Consider the following 11989-nt stretch of genomic DNA (forward strand, 5'->3'; position numbering starts at 1 on the left):
GTATCTCCTTCTCCTCCTTTAAACAATCTTGTATTATTTATTTTTATTTGAAAGGCAGAGAGAGAGAGAGAGAGAGAGAGAGCGAGCGAGCATGAGACCCATCTTCCGCCTGCTGGTTTGCTCCCCCAGTACCCCGCTTGGGTCACCTGCTGCTGCTTTTCACAGGCAGCTGCGTCACCCGCTATGGCACAACGCCAGGCCCCATCGTCTTCTTTATGTGTGAGTTTACTTTGTGTGTTTATCGCGCTGAGTGCCTCATAGGCAAGGTAGGTGTCGTGCCTAACAGGCAGACTGGGGGTTAATACTGGCGGAGTGCCTGGGTGCAGTGGATGGGGCTCAAGTGCTCGGGCCCCTGCCACCTGCTTGGGAGGCCTGGATGGAGTTCCAGGCTCCTGACTTTGTCCTGACCTTGGCTGTTGCGGGCATTTGTGGAATAAACCAGCAGAGATGGAAGCTCTGTCTCTCAAATCACAAAAATAAGTAATAAATAGATTGCCTGGTTTTGAATTTTGTCTTCTCAAATGATATCTTTGTCGGGTGGGTGTCGTGGCCACAGCAGGTGAAGCCATTGTGTTTGGATGCCCAGAAACCCACATCGGGGTGCTGGTTCGAGTCCTGCCGACTCTGTACTTCTGATCCTGTTAATGCACCTGGATGATGGCACAAGTACTTGGGTCCACGCCACCCCACATGGGAGACCCAGACGGAGTTCCTGACTCCTGGCTTCAACTGTCGTGGGCATTTGGGGTGTGAACCAGCAGATGGAAGATGTCTCCCTCTGTCTCTCCCCTTCTGTCACTCTGCCTTTCAAATACAAAATAAATCTTTAAAAAAAGAGAGAGATCTTGGGCTAATCACTTAACCTCTCACCCACACAACGGGAGTGGTCAATCACGCCTATCCATAGGGTTATTATGAGGATTAAGTGAGTTCATATTTTTATGTGCATATTTTTATGTACATTGCATTTCCTATCAACGGGGTTGGCACAAAGTGGGCACTATATGTGTGTTTGTTAAAAGCAAAATTACTTTTTTTTAAATAAAGAAGAAACAATTTCTGCAGTCCTCTAAGATTCTTTTTTAAAAATACTTATTTATTGATTTATTTGAAAGCAGAGTTACAGAGAGAGAGAGAAGGAGAGAAAGACAGAGAGCTCCGCCACCCCTCAAATGGCCACAATGGCCAGGGCTGGGCCAGGCTGAAGCCAGGAGCTTCCTCCTAGTCCCCCACATGGGTGCAGGGGCCCAAGCACCCGGGCCATCCTCCACTGCCCTCCCAGGAGCACCAGCAGGCATCAGGATTGGAAGTAGAACAGCCGGGACAGGACAGATGCCGGCACTGCAGGCTGTGGCTTAACCCACCGCGCCACAGCGCCGGCCCTGCAAGTTACTTTTTAAAAAATGTGAGAGACAGAGAGCAAGCTCCCACCGCCCGGTCCCCAGAGCAACTTCTGCTCCGTCTGCTCAGCGTGGCTCCGGAGCGATGGCCTCCAGGAGAAAGCCGGGTCACTGCTCCCCTGGGAACGGGCCAGGTGCTGGAATTCCGAGCACCCTCGTGGGGCCCCTTTGGCCTGGCTCTGCACTGGGTTGCCCCAGGGAGTTTCCCTGGGACTTGTGCCATTTCCTTTCCAGAGCCAATCATTAACCTTCCGGAGCCCGGGACAAGTGGCAGGTGGAGGCCGGAGATGTGGGGCAGTTTCCCCATCGTGGCCCTGCTGGGGTCCCCTGGTGGAGGCCCTGCCCGGATCCAGCTTTTCTGGAAGACTTCCAGACATTCCCGCTGTGCAGGTCAGACGGCCGAGGCCTAGATGTGGACAAAGCCCCCTTTGCTCACAGGCAGGGCTCCCGCTGTGGGAGCTGAGGGCGATGGTCTGATGGCAGCGGGGACAGAGCCTGAAGGGGACAGAGAGTGGCTCGAGGGGTGCCCACCTAGGACAACACCCACAATCCTCCAGGCTAGACAGCCCGACTGTGACAGAAGCTCTGCTCTGGGCGGTGGGCTCAGTGGCCTTGGCCTAGATCCTCAGTCTGTTATTTTGGATCCAAGAGAGTAGCTCTGGACTGCTCTGGCTTAACCTCCCAACAACCCTCAATCAAACCATGAACTGACAGCGAGAACCCCACCTCGGGGGAGAAGCTGGAGGGCAGCCACCTAGCCCAAGCCTTGCCTGCTGTCAGGTGACAAGGCCCTGGAGAACCAAGGCTGGGGGCCTCTGCTGGGGTCTGGGGGCCTGGGTGAGGGTAGTGGGCTGTGTATGGGGCCAGAAACCTTCATCCCCAAGGCTCATCCTGGGAGGATGGCCGCCTGGGTCAGAATCCTCCGGTGGCAGTGCCTACGAAGGTTTGGGATTTCCGGGGCCACTTGGCAGCTGCTGCAGACGCAGTCCCTTCTACCCTGAGTGCAGGGGACCACAGGAGGCCGTCGCCCGGTGCCCCTTCCCCCTGCCCAGCCAGCTCAGTAGCATCCTGCTTTATTGGCAGCTGCCCTGGGCCGGCCCAGGAGCTGACAGCTCTGAGCACTGCTGGAGCGTGACCGAGGCGCCCCGGCTGACCATGACGGCGGGGTAGAGCGGCTCGAGGAATGTGGCGAGGAAGCGGTAGATGAGGCTGACGTCGTCGGCCACGCTGTAGAAGGAGAGGCAGCCGGCGGTGCAGTCCAGCGCCACGCCGAGCGTGTGCTGGTAGGCGCCGTGCAGCACGGTCTCCGTGTTGTTGTGCCACACCGAGAACCTGAGGGAGTCCCACTGCAGGCACCACGAGTGGGCGTTGCGGCCCAGCAGGTAGACCACGTGGTGGGGCGGGGGGCCGTCGGGCTGGGGGCTGCGGCGGCGGTAGGTGACACCCAGGCATAGCCATGAGTTGGACACCTTGGCCTCCCAGTAGTGGCTGCCCCGGGACAGACCACGTGAACACAGCACCTGCGGCCACGGCTGGAAGCCCAGGTCGTCGGTGGCCGAGGGCTCCAGGAGCACACCCAGGTTCAGCACGGAGTGTGTCTCCTGGAAGAGGAACAGCTCCTTGGTGGCTGTGGCGGGGTCGAAGTTCAAGTTGCAGTAACCTGAGGAAGGGAGGACATGGCGCATTGTCAGCTTCGTCGCAGGATGCTTCTAGCCCAAGCTCCTGGGAGTGGCCCTCCCATCCAGCCCCGCCAAGCTGGGTGGCGCTGACATGGGTGGGAGCCATGATCTGGGTGCTGTCCAAAGTTCCACCTTGGGGGAGCCGTTGGGGACCAGGAGTGCCCCTCCCTCTGCCACCAAGTCCTGACATAACCCCCCTTGGTACCTGTTAAGGACACAGGTGAGTGGGACTGAGGGACAGCCAAGGGCTCCTGCAGGAGCCAGTTCAGAGGGGGACATCACAGATGGCACAGCCTTGACCCCTGAGGCCGCGGAGAAGCCAGTGGGGTTTTGGCCCCTGGGCCTGGCAGGGGAGCAGGGCTGCAGGGGCGTAGAACGCACAGGGTGCAATGCACGGAGCCACCTGAGGCTGCCTTGGCCGAAGCCCAGGGAGGCTGGCAGGCGTCCAGTGGAGGGCAGAGGTTGAGCCACACCAGGGCCAGGGAACGGTTGCAGAACCAGCTCTGGGCGAGGACAGGGCAAGTCTTCTACCTTTCCTAGGCCCTGGGCAGAGTCCTTCCGAGGTCCCCAGTCCACAACAAGCAGTCAGGGCTGGCATCCCCACCCCCTGCCCGGGAGTGAGCCCTGGCTGGAACACAGGGCTTGGGAAACTGAGGCACCAGGGCCCCCGCTCCTTCTCTTCCCACCCCAGGATTGGTGACTCACACTGGAGGAGTGTTTTCCTGTCCACGGCTGGGGGCAGCACCTCGTGGGAGTTCATCTTAATGCCTGGGGGAGGGGAGGGGCTTGGATGAGGACCCTGTCCAGGCCCAGCACCCTTCTGGAGAGAGGCCTGGGCACGCAGAGGGCTGTGGCACGTGGCAGGGGCGGGTGCACACGAGCTGGCAGCAGCGCCCTCCAATCATAGCCCATTAGGGTGGTCCCCTCTCCGGAATGCGGCCAAGGACCGACCCTTCAGGGGGAGCTGGTCCACGAAGCTGAGACACACATCCACCAGCCACGTCTGGAGCTCGGCCACGGCCTCCGGCAGCTGGAAGAAGCTCTGGGCGTGGTCACAGTTGGTGCTCAGCAGGGGCTCCTTGCAGGATGGGAAGTGCTTCAGCCTGGGGAACTCCTGGAGGGCAGGGAGCGGCCGGTGGCGCCATCAGCCAGGGCTCAGGCAGAAGGTGGAGGCTCCCACTGATGCCAGGGGCCTGGTTGGTCCCCAGAACCCTGGGCAGGTGGAGCAAAAGGCTTCCCTTTGCAAAACTGGATGCCTCTGTCTCCTCATCCTGGTGGTTGTTTGGCTGTGTCAGCTTGGCGATCTGCCAAAGGCAGGGCCCCTAGGGCCGAGTGCATTGAGCAAAGAGGATTCTTAGAAAAGCATGGTGCCTCTCACTGCTCACTGAAAGCCATCGCCGACGGCTTCCTGTCAGGCGGAAGCCCTTCAAGTTTCTGTCCAGGGGTGTTAGGGCAGCTTGGGGAAGAGGACCTGTGCTAGGAGGTCCCCAGCGCAGGGGCCGGGGGCCGCTGAATCCATTCCACCAGCAAACCTGTCCATATCCCTCTTGTAACAGCACAAGAGCGGCCAGCAGGGCTGGGTAGAGGAAAGGGATTTCAGCCGAGGGTCTGTAGATTGCCCTTGGCTCCCCTCCAGCCCTGGTCTGGACAAGTCTGGAGAAATTGCAGACTGTGTCAGTGCCCAGAATCCTAACCTCTTCCCCCCACTCCTCTCCCCTGCCAGCCACCTGTTCCAGGGAACTGAAGGCAGGAAAGCTAGGCTCCGGCGGCGGTGTAAGAAGCCGAGGCAGAGGGATGGACAAGGTGAAGCAGCCCCCACTGTGGTGTGTCTGTGGGCGGAGGGGCTCGGGGCTGGGCGTGGGGGAGGGGCTGGGGCTGGGCGTGGCCTGGGCCGGCGTGGGGGAGGGGCGGCCTTGCTCCCCCCACCCCCGCCCCAGCGAGGCCTCGCCTGCAGGAACTGCTCGTCGCTGCAGTTGGTGAGCAGGGTGTGCAGCCAGATGCTGTCCCCCTCCAGCCTCAGCAGCCGGCTCTCGCTCTGCTGCAGGGAGCCGCTCAGCTTCTCCAGGGCGGCCGCCTCCTCTTTCGTGATGAAATCCAGGATCTTTGTCTGCAGCTCTTTGGCCTCCTGGATGATCTCGGAGAAGCAGGCGTTCACCTCATCTCGCATTTTCTGGATTCGTTTCTGGGGGTGGGAGGCTGCTTAGAGGGGCGTCTGAGATCTGCCCCGTTGCCGGCCGAGGCGGCCTCGCTCTGACCGCCTGGCCTCCCGCCGGCCCCCCAAGCTCCAGGAGGTGCCCTCAGGCTGCTGCCGGTCCCTGGGGCGGCCTGGGCCCACCTTACCGAGAGAGAGGCCACCTGCCCGCGGTGCTTCTGCCTGTTGGAGGTGATGGTCAGCATCTGGTTCTCCACGCTGGCCTGCACCTTCCGGACCTCGACCTGCAGTGGGTGGGGTGGGTGAGGAGCGGTCGTCGGTTCAGAGAGGGGCCTGGGAGAAGCCCTGCTGCAAACAGCCCCACGTCCAGAGAGAGAGACGCCTCCTCCAATGAGAACGAGAGGGAAAGACCCGACGGAGGCTGGGTGCCCCGGCCCCACCCCTCGGCTCTCAGCCTCTTGCTCTCTGAGAGCCCTCTCCCCCGTTCCTGGGAGCCAGGTTCTCTGCTCCTAACAGTGAGGACCACAGAATTTCAGGCCACAGGAAGGGACTGGGGAGGGGTTGGTGGTTTGAGAGGCCAGGACCGGCACTGCCAGGTCCCCAGTCCTTGCGCTTAAACCTTTTGTCTCCATCTCTGCCAGCAATGATCATTTTCTTTCCTTTTCGTTATTTATTTGAGAGGCAGAGTGACAGAGAGAGAGTCAGAGGGAGAGAGAAATCTATCACGGGGTGGTTCACTCCCCCAATGGCTGCCACAGCCAAAGCTGGGCCAGGCTGAGGCCGGGAGCCAGGAGCTCCACCCAGGTCTCCCATACGGGAGGCAGGCACCAGTGCTCGAGTCACCAGCCACTGCTTCTGGGTACGTTAGCAGGAGCTGCATCAGAAGCAGAGGAGCCGGGACTCCAACCAGCACTCCGATATGGGCTGGGGGCATCCGAGTGGCAGCTTAGCCCACTGCACCACAACGCCAGCCCCAGGATGGGCATTTTCATTGTGTGTTAAGCATGTGCAGTTCTAAGTGCCTGTCCTTGAACTGTTGCTGGTCTGTAATACTGTGAGAGGTCATACCAGGCTATAACGCAGTGCCCGGGTGTAACTGGGATATTGTGGGCTGGGTTCCGGACCACCACAGTAAAGTTAAGATCACAATAAAGTGAGTCACATGAGTTTTTTGGTTTCCCAGTGCATATAAAAGCTATATTTACACTAAACCATAACCTAAGTGTACAATAGTGTTGTATTGGAAAAGATGCACATATCTTAATTAAAAAATACTTTCTTGGGGCTGACGCTGTGGCATAGCAGGTAAAGCTGTTGCCTGCAGTGCCAGCATCCCATATCGGCGCTGGTTCGGGTCCCAGCTGCTCCACTTCCAATCCAGCTCTCTGCTATGGCCTGGGAAAGCAGTAGAAGATGGCCTGAGTCCTTGGGCCCCTACACCCACGTGGGAGACCTGGAAGAAGCTCCTGGCTCCTGGTTGTGGGTCGGTGCAGCTCCAGGCATTGTGGCCAATTGGGGAGTGAGCCATTGGATGGGAGACGTCTCTCTCTCTCTCTCTCTCTCTCTCTCTCTCTGCCTCTCCTTCTCTGTGTAACTCTGCCTTTCAAATAACTAATTAAATCTTACAAAAAAAACTTTCTTGCTAACAAACGCTAACCATCGTCTGAGCTGTTGGGAAAACGGCACCGACGGCTTTGCTTGCTTCAGGACCCACAAATCTTCCTTTTTTTTTTTTTTTTTTTTTTTTTTTTGACAGGCAAAGTGGACAGTGAGAGAGAGAGACAGAGAGAAAGGTCTTCCTTTGCCGTTGGTTCACCCTCCAATGGCCGCCGCAGCCGGTGCGCTGCGGCCAGCGCACCGCGCTGATCCGATGGCAGGAGCCAAGAGCCAGGTGCTTTTCCTGGTCTCCCATGGGGTGCAGGGTCCAAGCACCTGGGCCATCCTCCACTGCACTCCCTGGCCACAGCAGAGGGCTGGCCTGGAAGAGGGGCAACCGGGACAGAATCCGGCGCCCCAACCGGGACTAGAACCCGGTGTGCCGGCGCCGCTAGGCGGAGGATTAGCCTAGTGAGCCACAGCGCCGGCCCAAATCTTCCATTTGTAAAAGCTTCAGTCTCTAGGAGGTGCGACAACGTGAGGTACGCCTGGGGTGGCGTGGTGGCGCTGGGAGCTAAGCCTTGCGTGTGGCTCCAGCAGCCCAAACCAGAGTGCTGGATCGAGTCCCGGCTGCTGCTTCTGGTCCAGCTCCCTGCTAGTGCACCAGGAAAGGCAGCAGACGATGGCCCAAGTGCTCAGGCCCTGCCCCCCCACAGAGACCCGCAAAGAGTCCAGGGCTCCTGGCTTCAGCCAGGCCATTTGGGGAGTGAACCTGGACATGGAAGATCTCTTTCTCTGTCTCTCTCTATCCCCCCACCCCGTTGTTTTGCCTTTCAAATAAATAAATCTATTTTTAAATGAAGTGTGCCTGTAGTGCTCCCTTGTTGAGAAAGTCTTGCGTTGAATGAAGCATCAGCCAAACTAAGCGGTACTTAGTGATGAGTTGGCTTAGTGATGAGTTCCGTCACAGGTTCCTCGTCCTCCACAGGCTGCGGCTGGCTGTTAGGCTGGCACCGGTACAGAACCCACCTGAGATGGCCGCAGTAGGATTACCCCACAACAGAAGTCATACAGGGTGGGCACTGGGTGCAGTGGATAGGATGGCCCTGGGGCTGCCCCCCGTGCCCGAGCGCCCAGATCCAAGTCCTGGCTCTGCCTTTGCTTCTGATTCCAGCTTCCTGCGAGTGCACACCCTGGGAGGCTCATATTTGGATCCCCGCCACCCACATGGGAGACCTGGTTGGAGTTCCTGGCTCCTGGCCATGGTCTGGCTGGTCTTGGCTGTTGCAGATATTTGGGGAGTGAAGCAGAGGACAGAGAGCTCTCTCTCCATGTCTCTGTCTCTCTGCCTTTCAAATAAATAATTTAAAAAAGCACATTTTAAAAACTATACAAAGCCATACAAACATAGGAGCATTAAAAATTTGAAAATGAATGGAACGAGGATTCGCCCGACCTCGGCTGATCTGTGCCTGTTTTGCATTCCGGACCTTGGTCCGTTCTGCCTGCCAGCGCCCGCTCACGTCCCGCCAGGACCCCTGCGATCGTCCCTTTAGCGAGAGTGAAAGCCGCCCCGCTCACCTCCAGGCGGGCGCGCTCCTTCTCCAGCGGCACGGTGCTGTGGTCCTTGTGCGCCTCCAGCCGGCAGGCCCGGCACACGCAGCAGCCCTCCGTGCGGCAGTACAGCCGCCGCAGCTTGCGATGCTTCTGGCACAGGCGGGCCTTGAGATCCCACAGGGGCTCCAGCAGCTGGTGGTCCTGGAGGGCCTGGTCCTCCAAGTGGCTGTGCAAGTGCTTCTCGCACAGCGAGGCCATGCACTGCAGGCACGACTTGACGGACTTGAGCTTCCGGGACGAACAGAAGTCGCAGGGCACGTCCCGGGGCCCCGCGGCGTTCCCCAAGGGCCCCGAAGCCTGGCCCTTGGCCTGGGTGAAGCAGGCCACCATCTCCCCCAGCAGGACGTTCTTGCAGAGGCGGGGCCTGGAGGGGAAGCTCTCGCGGCACTGGGGGCAGTAGTAACCGGCCCCCGCGGCAGCCTGGTGGTCCCAGCAACTCTGCAGGCAGGTCATGCAGAAGCTGTGGCCACACGCGGTGGTGACCGGGCTGTGGAACACTTCCAAGCAAATGGGACAGAGGACTTTGTCCTCAAACATGCGAGGTTTGCTGTCCTTACTCATCAGGAGCTGGCCTTGGGGAGGGCTTGCGGGCTGGGCAGGGGGCTGCGGGGCTGGGGCTTGGTCCTGGGCTGGCCCTGGGAAGACAGAGCAAAGCTATGCTGAAGCCAAGGCAGGGTTCACCGTCCTCTTAGGAGCTGCCGTCTGCCCGTGGGCTCCAAGGGGTTAGTTTGGGCATAAATTGGGTCTGGGGTCTCCTCGTCCAGCTCCGAGGCAGAAGGAAATGCACCGTGACAAGGGGAGGCAGCTCAGAAGCAGAAGTACCTACGTGCAACCCTGCGCATCGGGGCCCAGACGCTCTGCTGCCTGTGCAGACAGGGGGAGGAAGCCTGGGCACTCAGGCACCGGGACCCTGCCCCAGCCCTGCTCCCAGATGCAGGGAGGGGCCCTAGCAGTCTGGTGTGCCCCCACCCCAGGTGCCTCACGTCTCTTGGGATCTGGTGACCGACCTCTAACCTTCCCCTCTGGCTGCTGTTTCAGTCTGTCGGGCTCTCTCTCCTCCTTGAGGACCACCCCGACTTTGCTCCCTGATGTCACAATTCACGCTGACCAGCCCCGGCACCTGCTTGTGATGTCAGCAGGGCACAAGGGGTGCCAGTGTTTGCTGGGGTTGCAGATGCATTCTGTCTCTCCATGGGCAGCTTGGTTCTTTGGAGAGAGACAGACCTCGTGAGCTCCCATCTGCTGGTCCACTCCCCAGATACCTACAGAGGCAGAGGCCAAAGCTGAGAACTTGGAACTCAGTCCAGGTCTCTTATATGGACGGCAGGAACCCAACTAACGTGAGCCGTCACCTGTTGGCTTCCAGATCCTGTATTAGCTGGAAACTGAACTCAGGAGCAGAACCAGGACCCAGACCTAGGCATGGCAATATGGATGCAGGCACCTTACCTGCTATACCGAACATCCATCCCGGTGGGTGGATTCTTTACTCAAGAACCTCATCCCAGGAGGCACAGTAGCTGCTGGTCCCTGGGCCCACTTGCAGCGGACCTAAGAGCCTCTCATATTACTGATCAGAGAGGAACAAGAACAACTAAGTGACAGCAGGATCTTGGGCAACTTGTTTAATCTCTCAACTGTGGCTCTGTGGCCCAATCAGTGGGGTCACTGCAGGTGATATTTCAAGGCCCCTTCTTGGTCTCAGGTTGGACAACCGAAACATCATCTGACTGCTGATCCTAAAGGCTGCTCGCTTAAAGGCTGTGGCTCTAGTTCTGACCCCTGGAAGAAAATAAGGACAAGAGAAGATGAAGAGAGGCCCCCGTCACACTGTGTGGCTCTCGGGTCTCCCCCGTCCCACTGCAGAAACGCTACAGAAGCATGTAGTGTGTCAGTCTCCCACTCCAGTTAGCTGGGCCTTTCGTGTTGAATAGGAAGTTAGCCCTTTGTGTTGAACAGAAAGTTAGCTGGGTCCTTTGTGTTGAGTAGAAGTGGGAACGGAAGGCAACTTTTTCCCATTTCCCCTCTTCAGAGGAAACATTTTCAACTTCCTCCGTTAATTATGCTATTTGTTAAAGGTTCGCCGTGGAGATCTTGACTAAGGAGATTCCTTGTGTTCCTAGTTTGCTAGGAGTTGTTACCTGGAATGGCTGTTGACTTTTATTCAATTCTTTTTTCTGAATCTTTTGAGATGATCACAAGTTTTGTCTCTTTTATTCTGTTAAATGTGATAAATTTACATTTAATCATTTCCATTTATTTATTTTTTGAAGTTTATTTTTATTTATTTGTAAAGCAAAGTGACAGAAAGGGAAAGACAAATAGAGGTCTTCCATCCACTGGTTCATTCCACAAATGGCTACAACAGCTGGTGCTGCTAGGAGCCAGAAGCCAGGATCTTCATCAGGGTCTCCCGCGTGGTGCAGGAGCCCAGGTACTTGGCCATCTGCTGCTGCTTTCCCGGGTGCATTAGCAGGGAGCTGGATTGGAAGTGGAGCAGCTGCTGTTTGATATGGGATGCTGGCATTACAAGCAATAGCTTAACCTGTGCCACAGAGCCAATCCCACATTTCCAATTATTTATTTATTTATTCATTTTATTTGTGAGGTAGAGTTACAGACAGAGAGAGGGAAAGACAGAGAGAGGTCTTCCATCTGTTGGATCACTCCCCCAAATGGCCACAATGGCCGGAGCTGAGCCAATCCAAAGCCAGGAGCCAGGAGCTTCCTCCAGGTCTTCCATGTGGGTACAGCGGCCCAAGCACATGAGCCATTTTTTCCTCCTTCCTTCCTTCCTTCCTTCCTTCCTCTTTCTTCCTTTCTTTTTCTTTCTTTCTTAAAGGTATATTTATTTATTTAAAAGGCAGAGTTACAGAGAAGCAGAGGCAGAGACAGACATTACCATCCACTGGTTCACGCCCCAAATGGCCACAATGGCCAGAGCTGGGCCAATCTGAAGCCAGGAGCCAGGAGCTTTTTCCAGGTCTCCCACACAGGTGCAGGGGTCCAAGGACTTGGGCCATCTTCTACTGCTTTCCCAGGCCATAGCAGAGAGCTGGATTGGAAGTGGAGCAGCTGGGACTCGAACCAGCACCCATATGGGATGCTGACACTGTAGGCAGAGGCTTAGTCTGCTGTGCCACAGTACCAGCTCCCATTTCCAATTATTAAGCTGACTTATATTCTCATGAAATTTAGTTGGCTCGGATTTTTTCAATTACTATTATTCAATTTACTAACATTAGGATTTCTGCATCACAAATGGGGTTGGCCTGCAGTTTTCATTTTATGGAATGTCTGTCAATACTGACAGTAAGGTATGCTAGCCTAATGAGGTGAGTTGGGAGGTCTTTGTTTTCTGTTGCTTACTTGGAAGAATGAGAGTGACATTATATCTTCCTTAAATATTTGCTGAATCCACTGGTACAGCCTTCTAGGACCACGATGTTTTTCTGTGCAAAGCTTATTAACTACATATTCAATTTCTTTAAGAGATTGAGAATTCTTCATATAAAACATTTATTTTGCATCAGCTTTAGTAAATG

General features: G+C 56.8%; 1 protein-coding gene across 1 annotated transcript; it reads right to left on the reverse strand.

Moving 5' to 3' along the window:
* Positions 1 to 2404: 2404 nt before the first annotated feature.
* Positions 2405 to 9913, reverse strand: LOC100347704 (E3 ubiquitin-protein ligase TRIM47). Its single transcript, XM_008250976.4, has 8 exons — positions 9894 to 9913; positions 9271 to 9308; positions 8409 to 9079; positions 5420 to 5515; positions 5028 to 5261; positions 4031 to 4193; positions 3785 to 3847; positions 2405 to 3060 (listed from the first exon to the last, which is right to left on the reverse strand). Exons 1-8 carry the CDS (start codon positions 9911 to 9913, stop codon positions 2474 to 2476), a joined length of 1872 nt encoding a protein of 623 aa, XP_008249198.4. The 3' UTR covers positions 2405 to 2473.
* Between the last annotated feature and the right edge of the window lie 2076 nt (positions 9914 to 11989).

This window comes from Oryctolagus cuniculus, chromosome 17 (assembly GCF_051225735.1).
Source record: "Oryctolagus cuniculus isolate XC-2025 breed Fujian yellow rabbit chromosome 17, ASM5122573v1, whole genome shotgun sequence".
Lineage (NCBI taxonomy): Eukaryota > Metazoa > Chordata > Mammalia > Lagomorpha > Leporidae > Oryctolagus > Oryctolagus cuniculus.